Genomic DNA, 21,079 nt, shown 5'->3' with positions numbered 1-21,079 from the left:
GATGCAAAATTGTCCAGAAGAGAAGCTATGCTAATTGTTAAATTCAATTCTGCAGTCGACGGTCTAAATGAGTTAACGGAGATTTACAAACTAAATCAAAACACCTTTTTGATCATCACTATCATATTGCTGAAGAATCCGCAAACTCGAAGCGAGTCCACCTTTCCAAGGCATACCCCAGGAGCAATCAATGTTATCTAGATGCGAATATGCGTCTGATGAACTTAAGAGAAAGACAGGTGTGGACTACTATCCCCCACTCAAAACAAAGTTATGATTGAAAGCATATTCCCCTTAACGCTCAAGATGGGGCCCACTTACAGTCCCTGTAGATGGGACCTCCAAATATGTACATTTATGCAGAGAACGGCATACCATATGCTGCCAATTATTCAGGCAGATCATGTTGCCGGTAACATTAGTAGAAATGGAACGACCAGACATCCCATAAAACGTGGCTCATATACAAGGTCATTTACTCTCATGGTGACACATCAATACAGCATTTTGCCACCAACATCAGTGGTAAATATAATGCCTAGACGCCCCATAAGTGCGGCAAAAATACAAGGTCCGTCAAGTTCACATTTCATTCTTATGGCGAGAAATGAACACGCTTTTTCCCAATAAACAAGCAATATCGTGAAAACATATTGGCATACTGTAGTGAATGAGTGAACTAACATAAAACCGCCTAACTACTTAATACTACATTTCCCAGGATCCTCCACACCAGGAAGTAACTATGTTAATCGTCTACAGCCCCACAGGCTTCCGTAGAACGCTACCGAAGGAAACGCCATTCTAATCGGTCCGTCTTAAAAGCGACGCACAGAGGTAAACTAGCTTCGAGCCAGTTATTTTGAATTATTAAGACATCTAGCGACCATGAGAACATCACTCTTACAAGCTTTCAATTGATTTAAGGTTTGCCCCGCGCGCTCGCATCAATCAATTATTTAAAGAGGACATTGGAAATCAAACAAGTAAGCCCCGGACGAGCTAAACTTTCATTCTCCTTTCGAATAAGTATTAAATAGGAACAGCTGTCTTATCAAAAATCGCGTATTTATTTCCTAGGTCATCTACATCATCTAGAGAAACACAAGCGTGTGTATGGGTGTGTTTGATGCAAGTACAAGGTATTATGATGGTTGGGTCATGTTTTATGACCGTTTCAGGCAGTGATATTCTTCTTTACCCGTTTTTCATTTCTAGTGTTACACGTCGGGCATATCAAGTCAGGCTTATTGCAAAAGGTAAGCCAAAAGTGGTGAGCACTGATAATTTATACAAAGGAGCTATAGGTCTAAAGAAAGTTTTTGTTCTTTTCCACAGCCTTTGGGTCCTGATGAGAACTCCACAACAAGTAGGAGTTTGAAACACGTAGACCATTTGTTGTTGAGCCATAAGAACGTGAAATTGCTCCAAATTCATGAAAATAGAGAATATTATTGTTTAATTGACTGATATTGTTTTGTAAAAATTGTAAAAAGTTAAACCAAATGTATTGTAAAGACATTTTTAGTGCTGTTATTGCGTGTGTGTTGTGCATGAATGGTTGACAATGGTGAGTGACAGTGTGTATGGAATGAGTATAAATATGTAAGCTGATTTATTAAATGTAAGAATTTTTGTATTTGTGATGTAGATGTGTAAAACGAAAATGTGATAAAATCAAAACAAAGCAATGTGTTGAGAAATAGAAATAAAACAAAAAAGATTAATTCAGACTAAATTATAAGTCTTGGACCCATGTTGTGCTGAGTTCCAATATGCTGGTGGTAATATAAAATCAATTGAGATAACAGAATTGGCATCTGTTCGGTTCTATATTCGTTCTATAGTGGTCAATGGCTTGGCCTTACTGTTGGGAGCCCAAACCCAGTGGTTTTATTTATGGAATTTCTACTGGGCAAGGGCAAAGGAATTGTGAGCACAAATTGTACAAAAAACAGATTCTGCCACCAAATAATTTCTAGTAATTTCGAGAATAATGTCCTATTGCGTGGTACATTTAAGCGGGCACAAAAAGCAGCCAACTGATCTGTTGCGTTAGTTAGCAATACTGGTTATCAAGTAAATGTGAGGGGAGTACACAGACTGTTCTGTGTCAGCAGGTGGGGGAGGTAAGGTGTAATGCTAGAGGCACTCCAGTATTGAGACCACGTGACGACCTTTGACTACCATAATTTTAATTGACTTTTGGAGTTTAACTGAATCCTAGCTTGAATGTACGTCATCATTTTACCTGCATGTGCACTTTTCCTCGAAGATTTCTTTCGTGTAACCTTGTAGTTTTAGAGTGGGAGAGCTTTCACGGAGTAGAACAGCCTTGCAAGGAACAGAACGTGTGGGATGTGCATTTGAAAGTATGAGAGAGAGAGGTGTGTGGAATTAACCTTTTGGTCTCAGAGTGCAGTCAGGGCCGGACTGGCCGTAGCGGCACCGGGCAATCCCCCAGTGCGCCGCACGGGTGGAGGCCGGTTTGGGCATAGCTGCAAAATCGGCCCTGTACCAAAATCGTCTGAAAACCGGCCCTGGCAAAGAGCTCGGCGGCACCCCTGAACCCCCGAGGGAGGGTGGCCGAGCACTTTGCCAGGGCCGCTTGCGGTTCAGAGTCCGGCCCGAATGCAGTGTTATATGCAGTGGTGCTCAAATGTGCATTATGTTGTACATTGGGAGATGAAGTGTGTATTGCAATAGGCAGTTGTGCACAAATTTGCATTGTGTTGTACGTTGGGAAGTATAATAAAGTTCTTACTATTGGCTTTGACATGCACTCATGCCATCTTGAATTCTGACTCTGTCTAGCTTGAGCTTTTGCGCACAAAGGCAGGCCCCCAGATTACTGAAATTGCTTAGGTTATTCATGTTCAAGGTTGTTTTGTTTTTAGAGATTGTTTTTCTGTACGGCTGGAGTCTTTGATAAGCTTCATTTAGATAAGAGGCTGCAACGTGTGGGCGCACAAAATGAACGTGAACTCTTTTGCCTTTGGAATACTTGCATGGAGAGTGGCCAACTCCAGTAAGTTTCCTTGGCGCAGAGATGGGCCTCTCAGAAACGTTGGTGCACAGACATAATATCGAGTTTTTTATTTTGATCTACATTAATATCGAGTTTTAAATAGCGTAGGGAAAGAATATCATGAAGAATATCAGTGACCAGAATATCGACCTGAAGGTAAGAAATATTGTTTCTGTTAATATCGAAGTTAGTAATATCGAAAGCAAAAATATTGATGTTAATAATATCGATGTTTATGTAAGTGTTATGTATTTTAGTATTTTATATGTATGTGTTTCACATGTTTTATGTTTTTTATTTAAAAAAATTTATATTTATTAAATGTTTAGAAGTTAGCAATTGTTTTTAAAGTACATTTGCGTTTTAGTACCGTAGCGGGTTGTGGGTTTATAGGGGAATAGGGTGGGAAGTAATTTAATTATAGTAAATTAAATGATAATTTTAAAACATTATTAATTATTTGCAATTAAATTGTGCATTTTAGTTCCGTAGCAGGTTGTGGGCAATAGGATGGGAAGTAATTTAATTGTAATTAAGTAAATATACATTTTTATTTATTGAGATTGATAATTAATTTATTGTTAAATAATTATTAATTGGCAATTATTTATTAATTGATAATTATATTAATTGTGTTAATTTTTTATTCAAGCGGGTTAAGGGTTTATAGGGGAATAGGGGAAGTAACTTAATTACAATAAAATGATGATTTTTATTTTTGGGTATTGATTATGGATTTATTTATGAATTGTTAATTGGTAATTCATTTTTACTAATTATTATTTATTGGTATTAAAAATAATTTGTTAAATATAAATTGGTAATTAATTTTTATTATTTGATAATTATATTGTGTTCATTTTTATGAGGAGTGGGTTGGGGTTTATTGGGGAATAGGATGGGAAGTAATTTAATGTTATTAAAGTCATGATTAATTAAATTTTTTATTGGTATTTATAATTTATTGATAATTTATTAATTCATTTATTTAATAAAAAACATGATTAATTTATAGATATGTTATCTTTGACCCCTACACTATCCAAAACTTTACTTACTGTTGCACTCTCTGGAGTAGGAATAGTAATTTTTACCCCTACGCTATCCAACACTTTCCCTACTGTTGCACTCTCTCGAGTTGGAATAGCAATTATAACCCCTATGTTATCCAAGACTTTCCCTACTGTTGTACTCACTGGAGTGGGGATAGTAATTTTTACCCCTAGGCTATCCAACACTTTCCCTACTGTTGTACTCACTGGAGTGGGAATAGTAATTTTTATCCCTACATTGTCCAACACGTTCCCTACTGTTGCACTCACTGGAGTGGGAATAGTAATTCTTACCCCTACGCTATCCAACACATTTCCTACTGTTGCACTGTCTGGAGTTGGAATAGCAATATTAAACCCTAAGCTATCCAACACTTTCCCTACGGTTGCACTCACTGGATTGGGAATAGTAATTTTCACCCCTAAACTATCCAACACTTTCCCTACTGTTGCACTCACTGGAGTGGCAATAGTAATTTTTACCCCTACACTATCCAACACGTTCCCTACTGTTGCACTCTCTGGAGTTGGAATAGTTATTTTTACCCCTATGCTATCCAAAACTCCCTACTGTTGCACTCTCTGGAGTGGGAATAGTAATTTTTACCTCTAGGCTATCAAACACTTTCCCTACTGTTTCACTCACTGGAGTGGGAATAGTAATTTTTACCCCTACGCTATCCAACACTTTCCCTACTGTTGCACTCTCTGGAGTTGGAATAGTTATTTTTACCCTTATGCTATTGAAAACTCCCTACTGTTGCACTCTCTGGAGTTGGAATAGTAATTGTATTCCTTCCGCTATCCAATATTGTTCTGTATACTTTTAGTTAATGTTGTGTATAATTTATTTTTAGAATTTTAAAAATATTGTAGTTTTTTAATTTGTTATATCTATTTTTCATATTTTTATTTATATTATTTTTGTATGTGTATATATGTATTTATATTTCATAAAAATGTTTTTAACAATTTCTAAGTTAATAAAATAAATAATTACGAATATTTTTAAGTATATATATTATATTTTATATGTATGCTTAAGTTATTTTAACATTATATGCATTAGTTATGATTTTTAAACATTTTTAAAAATGTTTAACTATTTTTCTTTTATTTAAATGTATTATTTACTTTTTTTTAACATTGAAAAAACAATATTTTTAACAACGATATTTTAGACATCGATATTTTGTTTCTGATATTTTTGTACTTACCATGATATAGATAGGATGTCGATATTCTTGACTTCGATATTTTTGCCACAATATTTTTGTACCTCGATATTGTGATACTCGATATTTTGTCAGTGTTTCAGAAAAATCTAGTGGGCTTTGAGATTGTAAAGCTGGGGTTTGTTGACTAGGAAACTGGGATTTTGAATTTGAATGGGGATGGACGGTTTACTTGGGTTGCAGAACCTGGTTTGCAGAAGGCTCTTAGCCCCGGCTGTGAATCCCCCAGTCTGGAGTGGGCTTAGATGCAGTGTATGCAGACAGTGATGTGTTTTATTTGAGTATTGACTTTGTGATGTGCGAGTGTGTCAGTGTCCACATTCAAGTCTTCAGTGGTTATGATCATCTGATGTATTTAGTGTATATATCTTTTTGATTTCTTGCAGTGGACATCCATTATACTATTATCTGCAAGTATTTCAATCCACATTATTAACTGCTTGTATTTCATTCCATATCATCTGCTTGTAATTCATTTCATGTATTTGATTCAATGCATTTAACAGTTGTATTTGCCTACTTAGAAGTGTGTTTCATATATATATATATATATATATATATATATATATATATATATATATATATATATATATATATATATATATATATATATATATATATATATATATATATATATATATATTCACCAACCACCCTCCTTCAACAGGAAAGTAATAGCCGCACACCATGACGAAGCTTGCATCCCTTTATTAAGAAACAGCCGGCAGTCCTAACATGTTTCGCTCGTTTACCTTGAGCTTTTTCAAAGGGTTGCGCCGCTGATTTCCAATTAGGCATGAAGAGGGACTGTATCCATTTCTTTATTTGGACTGTAAACAAGCAGAGAGGAAATGGAGACGCAAGTACAATGAATCCTCTAAAGAAATATGGAAAAAAAAGATTCTTGCCTATAAAAGTCTCATTAAAAGATCGAAAGCTGACTATTACTCCTCTTTGATCTGTAATTCCACCAATAATGCCAGGAGTATCTTTAACATCTTAAACAGCGTTACCAACCCGGACGCGTGCAAGAATGTGATTGTTCCGTCCTAAGATCTCTGTGACAATCTTGCCATATTCTTTAAAGAAAAAATCGATTTGATTCTTAAAGACTTAGACAGCCCCCTTGACAGTAACTGCCCCCCGGAATCTGGACCTGTTCCACCGGTTACCCCGTTACCAAACTCGGCTCTGACTCTGGAAAGCTTGTTGCTCAGGTTCCTGCCGCTCACTTTTGAAAATTTTTCCAATATAGCGAGAGGGATTGTTTCCGGCTCTCCTTTGGATCCGCTCCCCACTAAAATTTGGAAGGAATTTGCAGACAAGCTTTTCCCCTCACTCCATCTTATCTGCAATCAATCCCTGGTGACTGGCACCGTCCCTGCTCACTGGAAACGGGCGTTAGTCTCCCCCCTGCTAAAAAAACCCTCGTTGGACCCTGAGTGTTCAAAAAACTACCGACCGATTTCACTGCTGCCATTCCCCGCCAAGATAGTTGAGCGGGTGGTTAGCAACACTCTTTCCACCCACTTGGAACAACTTCTCCTACTTGACGAGGATCAATTCGGCTTTCGGCCGGCCCATGGGACCGAAACAGCCCTCATCACCGCTATGGATGAACTTCAGAGGCGTGCAGACAGAAATCAGGCCTCTTTCTCGATCCTGCTTGATATGTCTGCCGCCTTTGACACAGTTAATCATAAGATCTTGCTGAAGCGGTTGACTGAGGCAGGGGTGAGAGACTCGGCATTGAGTTGGTTCCATTCTTTTCTACAGGGCAGGCAGCAGGCGGTTTCAATGCCTCCTTTTCAATCACCCTTCTCCCCGGTCCTGCATGGTGTGCCTCAGGGCTCTGCCATCAGTCCTATTCTTTTTAATGTCTACCTCAGGCCACTAATCTCGCTTATTAAAGGTTTTGGCATTCGAATTGTTAATTATGCCGATGACACGCAGATGATCCTCTCCTTGGAAGGAGAGAAGTCCATCTCTGCGGAGGTTCTACATAACTGCCTAAGGAACACTGCAAGCTGGTTAAAGGCAAACTCGCTTCAGTTTAATGCCGGGAAAACTGAAGTGCTTTTCAGCGCTGGAACAAGGATCCCTCGACCGTTTCCCAACAATTTCTGGCCCCCGGAATCCGGTTCCACCGTACGGCCTGCAGCCTCTTTCCGCAACCTAGGAATCATGCTAAACCATGGTCTCAGTATGGATACCCATGTACAGAAAACATCGGCCTGTTGCTTTGCCATCCTTCGCTCACTCAGGAAGGTTCTGCCCCTTTTACCCTCCCATGCTCGTGCCCAGGTGGTTAGATGTACCATCCTGAGCAGGTTGGACTACTGTAATGCCCTCCTGCTCGGGTCCCCTGAGTATCTACTGGACAGACTCCAAAGGGTCCAAACAGCAGCGGCTAAATTGGCGTTGGGGCTGCCTAGGAGATCTCATGGACCATTTACCTTGGCAAAACTACATTGGCTTCCTCTTAGACAGAGGATCCAATTTAAAGCCCTCTGCACGGATGTGGTCCAGCTCCTCTTAGGTCCAAGTTTGTCTGGTACACTCCTTCCAGACACCTTCGCTCATCGGATGCTAAACTGGTAGTCGTTCCCAGCTTTAGGAAGGTTAGAGCTGGTGGTAGATCCTTTCAGGTGACTGCCGCCAGACTCTGGAACACTCTCCCCATCGAGATTAGGGCTATGAATGAACTTATGCAGTTTAGGAAGAGGGTAAAAACCTGGCTCTTCCCTGGCTAGCCTTTCTCCCCGGATCTCCTCTGATGCCTCTGATTCTATCTGGTTTGGATTTCTGTTAACGCCAGGATGCCTGCAATGGTGACAGTCGCGCTTTACAAATTCTTAAAATAAAATAAATAAATAAATAAATTTCTCAAGTGTCCAGTGGGCGTTGCACTCCGTCGCTAGGTGTTGTGGTCCATGCAGTTCCTGATTTTATACAATTGTTTTTACCCTCCAGTGGGTCATATATCATGCCTTTACACTGATGCAAAGTCCGTCGTGTCTCTGAAAACCCATTTTCAAGGTTTCCCTGGAACCAATACCAAAGACAGTCTTTGGCGGCACCTGCCTGTCCTGTCGCTTTCACGTACCCCAAAGGCGGTTCAATTTCAGGCAGGCTGTGGCGCTCTTGTGGCGGTGTGTCGCTTACGGCTGAACCACGCCGTTAAATATTCACCAACTACCCTCCTTCAACAAGGAAAGTAATAGCCGCACACCATGACGAAGCTTGCATCCCTTTATATATATATCAACATATATATATATATATATATACATACATATACATCTTGCTCCTAGGTCTGCCACACAAATGAGGAGGCACTCGAACAGCCGAGAAGGTTTGACCTTTAACCTTTAATTCTTGGTATGAACAGCGCCACACTTAGGTTATAATTACAACAGTTCCTTCGTCTCGCCTTACGGGTTTCAAAATCTTTCTTCTTCAGAGGCTTATATGCGAAGAATGCGTGCACACTCCCACACGCTAGCTAAGTAATCCATGCCACGCCCCTCAGCATTGTGTGAGTTGAAGTATTACAGTTCCTGGATGGATGCACTTTCTTAACTGCATGTCACTCTGTATGAGCCCAAGCTCTGGATGAGCCCCCACGTGTGCCAATGTCCTCATCCAACTCGCTCTGTTCCACAATGAGGTAGGTGATCCATCCTCGTGGTCCCCACCTTAAGAAATGCGTTACTTACCTGTAACTGCAGTTATCCAGTATTGGTATCTTTGATAGATTCACATGCCTGAATCATTCCCCGTCGTCGGGGTGGAAGTCCCCGGTATATAAAAAAAGTAATGTCATAAAGACATATATACACTAATAGGCCGGAGTCCTCACATTAGTAACCTATCTGAGTCCTTTTGTAAAAAAGGACCAAACTTTGGCCAGGAGCCAATCAGCTACTACCACCCTCTAGAACCTTCCAGGAAGGAGCCCTAGTCCCTCAGATTTTCGTAAGCACAGTGCTAAGAAGTACCTACTGAGAGAACCAAGGTGAGCCCTTCCATGGGAGGCGGGTGGGTTGCATGTGAATCTATGAAAGATACCAATACTGGATAACTGCAGTTACAGGTAAGTAACGCATTTCTTATCCAGCATTATGGGTATCTTTCATAGATTCACATGCCTGAATCAGAGTAGCAAGTAGTAGGCAGCACATTTCGCATAATATAGCATGTAAGACACTTGATAATACCTTATCAATAGTGCAACAGAATAAACTGCAAACAGTAGCAGGATAAGAAATGTGCAATTAGGTAATAGGAAAGGTGGGATGAAAGGAAGAAGGCTCACCTCTAATGAAATAGATGACTGAGCACTGCCTGTCCCACTGCTGCATCCTTCATAAGTTCCGAATCCAAGCAGTAGTGCTTGGTGAACGTATGTGGTGTCTTCCATGTCGCCGCTCTGCAAATGTCGACAATGGGCACCCCAGAAAAGAGCGCCATCGAGGTGGAAACCGCTCTTGTGGAATGAGCCCGAACTTTGGCGGGCAGAGGATGTCCCGCCTGTTGGTGGCAGAAGGCGATGGCCGCAGAGATCCACGTTGAAATGCTCTACTTTGTCAATGGTAGGCCCTTCCTGGGCCTGCTGAAGGCAATAAATAATTGGTTGGACTTGCGAAATTGTTCTGTTCTATGAAGGTAGAATTTCAGACATCTTTTCAGATCTAAGGAATGTAGAGATCTATCCGCTGTTGAAGATGGATTAGGGAAGAAAGATCTCAGGACAATAGGTTTGTTTAGATGAAAAGCAGACGGAACCTTTGGTATGAATTTGGGGTTAGTCCATAGAATGACTCTGTCCTGTTTAAACTGAAGGAACGGGTCCTGAATACAGAAAGCCTGCAGCTCACTCACCCTCCTTACTGACGTGAGAGCCAGCAAGAGAGCTGTTTTCCATGATAAGTATTTGAGATCCGGTTATGCATCGGCTCAAAGGGGTGTTTCATCAACTGCGCCAGGACAATATTGAGCTGCTATGTAGGTGGTAAAGGTCTCACTGGAGGATAAGTCCTGAATAGGCCTTTCAGAAACTGCTTGACCAGTCTATTGGACCATAGGGAAACACCAGACGAAGAGCATCTGAACCGAGATATGGCTGCCAGACCTTGATTGAGGCATGAGCCAAATCCGAGTTGGCCAGGTGAAGCAGGTAGGGGAGAACGAGAACGGGTGCAGTTCGTTAGCTCTACACCATAAACAGAATCTCTTCCACTTGAGAATATGTCTTATTGGTACTGTCAGCCCAGGCCCGGGCTAAGACGACCCAGCAGTCCTGAGGGATATCTAAGTCCTGGAATTCTCTGAACTCAGGAGCCAAGCCGATAATCTGAGAGATGTCAGATCTGGATGCTGGACTTGCCCCTGGTTCATAGTGAGGAGATGCGGGTAAGGCCTGAAAGGAATCGGAGGCTCCAGCGATAGAAGGTGGAGTTCTGTAAACCAGTGTTGGCGTGGCCACGCTGGGGCGACCAGGATCAGTGTGCAATGTTCTGCTTTCATTTCCCCTGGGGATCAGGGGAAATGGAGGAAACGCGTAAGCAAATACGTTGCACCATGCGATCGAAAATGGATCCCCTAGAGATCCTTTCTGGGGAAGCCAGCTTGCATAATGTTGGCATTTTGCGTTGATCTCCAACGCAAATAGATCCAGGTGAGGTCTGCCCCATCGGGAGAATACTGCGTCGAGAGCATGTCGGTAGAGCTCCCACTCGTGGTAAATGGAGCTTTGCCTGCTCAGTGAGTCCGCCAGGGTGTTGTCTGCTCCTGGGACGTACTCCGCCCTCAGCGAAATGTTGTGTTGGAGTAGCCACTTCCAAATTCGCTGCGATTCTTGAGACAACGTCATGGATCGAGATCCCCCTTGCTTGTTTAAGTAGTGCATTGTGGTGGTGTTGTCCGTCCTCACAAGCACTGGGGAGTTCCTGATTCTGGGCAAGAAAGCTCGAAGAGCCAGGTATACTGCCCTCAACTCTAACAGATTGATGTGGAGCAGTTTTTCGGCTGGCGACCACTGACCGTGTATCTGAAGTTCCTGCAGGAACGCACCCCATCCTTCCAATGATGCACCTGTTGTTATCACGTGTGGGGAGATTGGAAGCAGGAATGGAAGGCCCTGGTTCAGGTTTTTTGTTTGAAGCCACCAGTGCAGGGCCTTCACCATGAATGGAGTGATCCTGAGTAGATTGTCGAAGGATCCCGTACACTGGATCCACTGAGATGATAACGCCTCCTGTAAGGGACGCATACGGAGGCGGCAGTGTGGTATTAGGAGGATGTTGGAGGACATCATTCCTAGCAGTGACTTGAAAAGTCGCACCTTGATGGTCTTTTTGAGCTGAATGTGTGCTGCCAGCGACCTCAGTTTGGCCTGACGCTCCTGTGATGGAAAGGCCTTCTCCTGATGTGTGTCTAGAATTGCTCCCAGGAAAGTGAGGCGTTGAGAGGGCTGCAGTACTGACTTTTCCTGGTTGAGTGTAAGTCCTAGACTCTCGAAGAGCTGAAGACAGGCGTTGGAAGACCTGTTCACGCCTTCTAGAGTGGGAGACTTGATGAGCCAGTCGTCCAGGTAGGGGAATACCTGGTGATGTTGCTGGCGAAGGTAAGCTGCCACTGGAGATAGGCATTTTGTAAAAATGCGTGGCGCCGACTTCAGGCCGAATGGCAACACTCTGAACTGGTAATGTATGCCCGCCACAGTGAACCGTAGGAATTGGCGGTGACTCTTGTGGATGAGTATGTGAAAGTAGGCGTCCTGGAGGTCTAAGGACACCATGAAATCCCTGGAATTGAGTAGTTGTAACACCTCTTGAATGGATACCATACGGAACGATTGTTTTTTGAGGTATGTGTTGAGGTTCCTTAGATCCAGTATAGGTCTCCATTTCTTCTCCTTTTATTGTATCACGAAGAACCGTGAATAGAATCCTTTCGCCCTCTGACCTCTGGGAACTCTTTCTACGGCTCTTTTCTGAAGCATTAGTGAGAGTTCCGCTTGAAGAAGATGAAGATTCTTGTGTTGCATGGGACATGGGGGGTTCGGAGGAGGAGTGTCCACAAACTCCAGAGTATGCCCGAACCGAACCAGTTGGAGAACCCAACGATCCGTTGTTATTTTTTGCCAATTGTGGAGGAAGTTGGAAATTTTGCCTCCAACTACGTAACGTGAGGAAGAAGTGGAGGCCTGTTGGAGAAAGAAGTCATTGCCTTCAGGCGGGATCTTTCTTTCCTCCTCTTCCTCGAAAGGAGGACTTATTGTAAGAAGACTGGCCTTGTTGCTGCCTCTGTTGGTATTGAGGCTTGTATTGCTGGGACGAGCCATAGGAGGATTTGTACCCCTGATATTCACCTCTTGTCTGCTGGCCTCTTCCTCTGGAGCCCCGAAAGGAAGTATTCTTGTACTGGAGGGAACCCAGGGCTTTTGCGGTCTCGGTATCTTTCTTGATACCCTGCAGCATCTCATCAATATGCTTTCCAAAGAGAAGCTCTCCGTCGAACGGCATGTCCAGTACCTTGGCTTGGACTTCCGGCCGGAAAGATGCAGCTTTCAGCCAGCCTTGACGCCTAAGGACAGCTGCCCCCGCCAACTGGCAAAATCCTGTTGAGGCGATATCCATCGGCACGTCAATAATCTCTGAGGCAGACCGCTCTCCCTCAAGGAGGATCTTCTTTACCTCTTCTTTCTGTTCCTCTGGAGTGTGCCTAGGTATGGGGCAACATCTGCCCACATCTGGCGATTGTAGCGTCCTAAGAGCGCAACCGAGTTTGCCGCCCTGACGTTAATGGCCGACTTCGACGAGAACTTCTTCCCGATGTTATCCAGTTTACGGCCTTCCTTGTCTGGAGGCGCAGTCAGTGCAGCAGCTGGATTGTTGGATTTCGGCTGAGCGGCCTGTGTAATCACGAAGTTCGGTTTAGTATGGCCTGTAAGGCATGCCAGAGACGTGTCCGGGGCCTTATACTTCTTATCGAGCCTGGTCGGCACTGGAAGTAGAGATGTATTTTGAACCTTGCTGCTGCTCGCTCTATAACATTATGAAACCCCCGATGTCTTCTGGAGGTGAATCTGCCTGTGCATGGTCTGGGGATGCTGGATGTGAAATGATGTAGTCATTCCACTCATCATCCTGTATTTCTCCCTCTTCCTGTTGACCCTCCTCATCTTCTTCCACTGCTTCCTCTTCATCCGAAGATTGTTGTGGAGGCAAAGATACAGGATCTGGAGTAATTACCAGCGGAGGTGGTCTAGGGCGAGGAGGAGGAGCTAGTGTCACGGGTCGTGGTGGCACTACTGGAGGTGGCGGAGTAGGCAGAAACAGCTGTTTGTAGTCCGCTATAAGGAATTGGAGGTCCGTGACAATTGAGGCCGGGAGGCACACCATAGGTTGTGAAGGAAGAGGCGATTGATATTTCTCCTGGTATGGGACTTCTGCCTGACCCATATCTTCGTAATCCGAACTCTCATGGACCTTGACATTTAGCTCTGATGGACTTGTTGCAGTGGGGAACATGGCGCCATCATCAGAGTCCTCAGTCTCCAGCAAATGGACCGGTGGCAGTGGCTGGACTCTGCAAGGAGACGTCGCCTCTGTTGTCAGCGTACGCGTTGACATCCTGAAGTGTGTATAGGTTTACTTCAGCTTGGGAGAGCCTTCCGTCGACGGGCCCGTCGGCGGGGCGGTCATCGACGGAGGGATGCTGACGGCCACAGCAGACTTCTCTGCCGTCTTCACCGACGACTATGTCGTCGACGATATCGTCGTCGACGGTGGTTTCTTCGTCGACGGCAGTGTTGGAGTTGCCGTTGACGATCTCGTCGTCGACCGCTTTGTCGACGCTGGTGTCGACGGCTTCGTCGACGCTGGTGTCGACGTCGATGGCTTCGTTGATGGCTTTGTCATCGATGACATCGTCGACGAGGTGGTCATCGACGTCGATGGGACTTTCGTCAACGACGATGGGTTCGACTTCGTCGACGAAGGGGCTGTCGTCGACGGAGGCCTCGTCGACGTTCTTTTGACAGGAATAATAGATGTTATAGACCTACCCCACGACGACGATGTTGAAGTAGATGTCGTCAAGGTGGTGAAGGCCGATGCGGTCTACGTAGAGATGGTTACTGTCGACGCTGTCACAGGCATGGCAGAAGACACCAGCACGGGCTTCTTGAAGGTGGCTTCCTGAAGAGGAGTCTTAACTGCCATGGTTTTTTTACGACCCTCTGAAGACTTTGGTGTCTTCTTTTGAGGCGGCATATTAGACGGACCTGGAGATGTCTGTCTCGGCCTTTTAGAAGAGGAGTGTGAGCTCCTGAAGGAACACTCGCTCTCACCTGAGGAGACTGTTTGATCCTTGTCCTTCAGTCTCTGAAGCCACAGAAGCAGGCGTCCCTCTCTGTCTTTTAGAGTCTTGACAGAGAAAGTGCGGCAGACCTTACAGTCCTTGGCAGAATGGTCAGGGTAGAGACAGTAGAGGCAGTCTTCAGAAACCTGAGCAGAGCTCAGTGGAGACTCCCTTAGCACGACGTGCGGTAGAAAATCTGAGGGACTAGGGATCCTTCCAGGAAGGTTCTAGAGGGTGGTAGTGGCTGATTGGCTCCTGGCCAAAGTTTGGTCCTTTTTTACAAAAGGACTCAGATAGGTTACTAATATGAGGCCTACGGCCTATTAGTGTATATATGTCTTTATGACATTACTATTTTTATATACCAGGGACTCCCACCCCGACGACGGGGAATGATTCAGGCATGTGAATCTATGAAAGATACCCATAATACTGGATAACAGGGTGTTGCTCTCCTCGCGGCTGGGCTGCCGCTGTTACATCTTGCTCCTAGGTCTGCCACACAAATGAGAAGGCATTCGAACAGCCGAGAAGGTTTGACCTTTAACCTTTAATTCTTGGTATGAACAGCGCCACACGTAGGTTATAATTACAACAGTTCCTTCGTCTCGCCTTACGCGTTTCAAAATCTTTCTTCTTCAGAGGCTTATATGCGAAGAATGCGTGCACACTCCCACACGCTAGCTAAGTAAGCCATGCCACGCCCCTCAGCATTGTGGGAGTTGAAGTATTACAGTTCATGGATGGATGCACTTTCTTAACTGCATGTCACTCTGTATGAGCCCAAGCTCTGGATGACCCTCCACGTGTGCCAATGTCCTCATCCAACTCACGCTGTTCCACAATGAGGTAGGTGATCCATCCTCGTGGCCCCCACCTTACAGGGTGTTGCTCTCCTCGCAGCTGGCTGCCGCTGTTACATCTTGCTCCTAGATCTGCCACACAAATGAGGAGGCACTCGAACAGCCTCCTCATTTGTGTGGCAGACCTAGGAGCAAGACATACATATACATATCCATATACATTGGAATGTTGTTCATTGACACGTGGGAAAGCCTTTTTGTTAGAGAGTGTTGCAAAAATAAAACGTCATGCCTTATACTGGAAACAGTCTTTTGCTGTCTCTCATTTTATAACAGTGAGATCCCTTTCCTGGTGGTGTTTTTATAGCTTCGCCGTGTTTGTGCATCCGTGTCGGAGGGAGGTATTTTCTAATATTTGGAAGGGCGAAGCAATACATAAGGTGGGACTCATATCAGGCAGTAGAACCAGAAATAAAAGCAAAAAGAGATAACAGAGCAAAATGGATAACACACACACACACCACAACATAAATGTAAATTTCTAGTGTTCAAGCAGGCCTTAGTCTCTGTAATAAAAATAAATGATGTTACAACAATACATACACAATTAAAACCAGTTACAGCAGTAGATATTGGCAATGAAACAGATTATACAGGTGCATGCATGTATTACTTATCAAGATATTAAACATTTTACCATGTAACAGTTTCGAAATTATCGAATCACACGAAGGTTTACTTACGATTGTTTTTTGCAAAGCAGAAGTCGCAAAACGGCTGTAAGCTTAACAGTTTTGGGGAGAATGCTTTCTCCCTTGTCTGAGGTTTTTTCGCTTAGAGTCAGGATGCAATTGCCCAAAGGCTCTTCTGGATCTGCATAACCCTGAATATAACATAAATAACAAGAAAAATATTGCACCAACTACTGAAACGTAATTTTTGTATTTCTGAATTAACTGTTAAAATTCCTCTATAAGCTGTATAGCTGTGGGTTTGATGTATATTATATAACAAACAATATACAACAATGGGTCAACATAGGAGTGCAGCAAACTGTGTGACTATGCGTGAAAAGGGAGCACTATCCCTGAATCCCAAGTATCCTTGGTGGAAAAAGTGTTCCCATCAGATACCCGTCCTGTACCGCCCTACATCACTTGGGATCCTTCACCCGAAGGAAGTGGAAAAAACCACTTGGGATTAGGTAGGGTGTAACCTAATCAAAGTTGTGAAGTGTGTGGGTTTGAACTTAGTGTAGGTATCAGGGGGTACAAAGAATTAATTTTAACATATAGCAGTGCATAAAGTGCTCAATGTGGCAACTGAGAGTGTGCAAATTAATATTGGGTTGTGGGAGTGGAAGAAATGAAGTTTAATGAGATCCTACCCACACCCAAGGTTAAAAAACAGTGCAAGTAGTGGTAACAAATAACTACTAAGATGGTAACTAGGTCGACATGTTTCTGCAGTGAATTGGTTCAAGAGATACCAGTCTGCTTCTTCAGGACCTTCTTATTGTTTAAATGCAACTGCTGTTTACGAATTGTAAGTGTGTAAAAAGAATCATATCACCTGCAAACGCCAGTGGATATGGTCCAAACAGTTAGGAAATAGACAAACACACATAGAGATAAACACACATAGTTATTAACGATTGCTGCAAAATACAAGGGATGCTTGTAAAGTATTAATATGCCAAGTAATTCATGGTCAGTGTTTGTAATTTCAATCAAACATATAAGCCAGGTGCCAGTATCCTGGACTCGAAACTCAATATTTCACTCACCCAAATTTAGGGGAATGCGTTCTCCACCTCACCCGGCAACAGCTCAGGTACAAATGGAGCACCGCTCTAATAGATGTGAAACAGAAAAGGAACACATGAAGGAGGAAGAGATCACCAGAACTCAATCCGGCACCTCATCATTAAGTATTTCTTTACAAAAGTGAAGGTGATTTTGTTAGTATTGTCACCTCACCACAATTTTTTGCTTTGTTAGATTAGGCAGAAAACGGGCCCCATTACGATTTTTTAGACTATAGTCTAAGTCTATGACCGCCCATATAGTCCTCCTATGCAGGCGTCACTCAGACCGACATCTAGTCCCAACGTGGCATATCACGTGTTAACTGGATGCCATGTTATCGCCAAAGTGTTGACTAGTACTGAATATGTTTTATTCGGTGAATTCTATCTTCCCAATCTGGCGCAGTCTTAGTTACTACTGCTATCTATTTTTAGCTGCCCCGGCGTTTACTTCGTTCTATTAAGTGCGCGTTACATCGCCTGTTAGCGCTTCTACCCATCTAAGACTGAATAGTGCAAATAAATCTCCCTTTCTCCCCTTAGCGCTTACCTGTCCGTCGGTACTCCTCGCCTTCCTCTAGGCTGACTTGTGGGAGGTACCGACTGGACAGGAAGCGTGGTACTTATCTGCATGCTTGTTGGTCGAGACCACCACACGTGTGCTCCGCGTCATCGGGCGCGTCCCTGCGCGAGGTCATTTCAGTGTTGGGTATACACTGATTGGTTGCCCGAAACCTCGCGGTAACACGCAGGCTTCGTTGATCACGTTGCCTGTATTTACTTTTATTTAGCGTTAGGACTACAACAAAGCTGGGATTTGTAGTTCTCAACGCTATTTTGTTACACGGAACCTCGATGTAACATGCAAGCTCCGTTTTTAGTTGCTAAGTGGGTCAGGTATTTGTACAATTAGCGGGGGGACTATGGGGAAACTCCGTTTTTTCTGTATAGGTCCAATTATATACAGTTAGCAGGGGGACTAGGAATTGTAGTTCACAGCGCTAAAACTCCAAAGTTGATGGGAAGTGTAGTTCTGGCATCCTACATCTATTAAAACAAAAGCCTAATAAGTGCTGGAACTACAAGGCTGATGGAATTTGTAGTCCAATTGGGGTGTGCATTCACCGTTTGATTTAAATTGCCCAAAGGATGTCTAGTTAGCTAGGAGTGGTATTAAATTAAACAGTAGCATTATATCTCTATATAATGGTTTAACTTGTCCACATTCTAGTTATTACAAATCAATTCAGATGGCTGCTGACAATCTGGCATTTGAGGACTGGGAACAATAAGCACTGAGCTCATGATGTCGTAATTTATAGGGACATCCACGGGATATCTTCATTTAAACCCGTGATGTCCGTTTGAAGTTTGTACACCCACCGCTGTTCTCTACGGTGTAGGAATGTGCTGATATCAGTAACATGTTTTGGGATCATCGGCTGTTCTAGCACAGTCCATTGGAGGTCTGTTGGTGCATGATGTGCCTCCAAAAAATGTTTGGTCATACGGGTTGCCTGTTTGTTATATGTATATTACACACAATATATATATTTAGACGTGCTCCATCTATGAAAGATGCATTAGATAGATCTATGCCAGAGAATATCTTGAAACCTCCATGGTTGCTGAAGTTGGGCTTCTTTAAGTGTACTTCATGCCGTGCGTGCACTTTCTTAAAAAATGGCACGTATTATCAGTCTGCCTATAGCGAAAAAAGAATTCCAATTCGCGAGTATTTAACTTGCCGTTCTGAATTCGTGATTTATAAACTTAGATGCACATGCAATTTAGAATACATTGGGAGCATGAAACTCCCAGTTAATAAACGTATTCTACAGCACATACATGCCATTGTTAATTCAGACAACAATTATCCTGTGGCACGCCACTTTCGAGCCATTCATAACAAACAGCTTAAAGATTTGGAATACACTGTCCTAGGTTCTGTCCCTAGCCCTAGCAGGGGTGGGGATTGTGAGAAATTATTAAGGCAGAAGGAGACACAATTCATTTTATTATTAGATACTAGAGTCCCTAACGGATTGAATATCAATGAAGGGCTCAGTAACTTCTTATAACATATTTGAATGTTTTAGATGCTTCTAATGATAATTTCTGTGAAAATTTCTGTGTAAGTTGAATTTAAAATGAATTTAAAAAGTTTTTTCGAAGTAGAGTGTTTAAAAATCAGAGGCTGCTGCATTGTTTATCAATTGTGTTGCATACATATTGTGTGCATTGTATAATATTATCTATTAGGTTATCTACAGAGGGCCACTGCTAAACTGTTCTAGTGCCCTGTTTTAATAACCATTTATTTTTTTGTTTTTGATTTTTCACTTTATGTTGCCATGCACAGATGAATTTCTAGGAATTATATTGAATGTTTACATCGATTTTGCAAAATTCTTGAGGTGGTTATGATGATGATTTCTTCCACTTGGAGAAACTTGTTTTAAAATTTTGAAATTGGTGTTTGTGACACATTTGTAATATTTGGATAGCATTATCGTTTGCTCTGTGGTTGCGATGTTCTACCTGTTAGCATTAGAATTTTGACCCATTAATTGAAACTTATCGATCAAGTTGTGATTTTTGGCACTTGCCATAATTTTCTTCCATAACATGATCATGTGAGTTTTTATATTGTTTATTGTATAAGCATCAGGTAACAGCGCCACTTTGATTTTTTTGTCACTCTTTAAACCGCCCAGATATCTGTACATGGTCTATGTATTATTTGCACTTAAAATCTGACCTTTCAGTCTTTTTTCTTAAGCTGATAGGCTTTTATTTCACATAAAAGGCACAACCTACAGTGGCGCGTCATGTGCTTGCACTTCATCGTGTTGGATGGCCCGTTATTGAGCGCTTTACTCTAGGGGAAGAGGTCGTTACCTGCTTGGTGCCGTCTGTGATTCAGCGGTTCAGGATTCTTTTTTGAGATATATGGAAGGAGTGTTTCCTGTACATTTTACGCGTCAACCTGAGACGCCTACAGAGAACCCCGCCTCACCCTGGGATCGGACATCACAGGCTTGGACTGTCTTCAGTCCGTTTTCTTCACCAGAGTGATTTGGTTGGTCCCAATTCCGCCCCGAAGTACAGGAGGATAACCGGCAGTTGCAAGGTAACTCCAACCTCGCTGTGGGCTGCAGGCACTGACCTCACCGCCCCTGCTCAATGGACACCTGTAATCTGGGGCTGAGGCGTACGAAAGGGGAGCTGAGGAGGCTCTGTTGTGGACAAATCAGCCGAAAAAACGGAGCATGACATTTTGTTTTGTTTTAAGGACTCACCCTGCTTTTGTTCCCGCATTCACGCACCGAACAATTTCTTCCCCGCAGCACCAACCCCCATGATCCCTCTACAGGGGATTCTGGGACCTGTAGTTTTCCTGGACGCACGGGACGCTACACAGGTGTGCTGCCTCAAGTATTTCCTGTGGGAGGTGCAGGCTCATTACATTGAGCTTAAGAGAGAGGCGGGACCTACAGCAGAGTGTTATTCCTGTGGAGGCTTTGGGCGCTGACGAAGGCACAACAACAGCCAGAAATGCATCCGCCACTTTCCAGAATAAAGCCTCCAAAGTTATCCCCTTGGGTCTCTGCTCTCTTTTTCTTGGAAGGAGTGTTTCCTGTACATTTTACGCGTCAACCTGAGACGCCTACAGAGAACCCCGCCTCACCCTGGGATCGGACATCACAGGCTTGGACTGTCTTCAGTCCGTTTTCTTCACCAGAGTGATTTGGTTGGTCCCAATTCCGCCCCGAAGTACAGGA

The 21,079-nt window shown here is 43.3% G+C and overlaps 1 protein-coding gene across 1 annotated transcript in view; it reads right to left on the bottom strand.

Moving 5' to 3' along the window:
• RTTN (rotatin) overlaps nt 1-21,079 on the bottom strand; it is a 1,129,552-nt gene that overhangs the window by 819,851 nt on the left and 288,622 nt on the right. The window contains exon 18 of the mRNA XM_086965450.1: nt 16,231-16,370. Within this exon, the coding sequence (XP_086821576.1) occupies nt 16,231-16,370 (140 nt within the window). The remainder of the gene's footprint in view (nt 1-16,230; nt 16,371-21,079) is intronic.

This window comes from Lissotriton vulgaris, chromosome 4_1 (genome assembly GCF_964263255.1).
Source record: "Lissotriton vulgaris chromosome 4_1, aLisVul1.2, whole genome shotgun sequence".
NCBI lineage: Eukaryota > Metazoa > Chordata > Amphibia > Caudata > Salamandridae > Lissotriton > Lissotriton vulgaris.
This window is presented reverse-complemented; position numbering and strand designations above follow the sequence as displayed.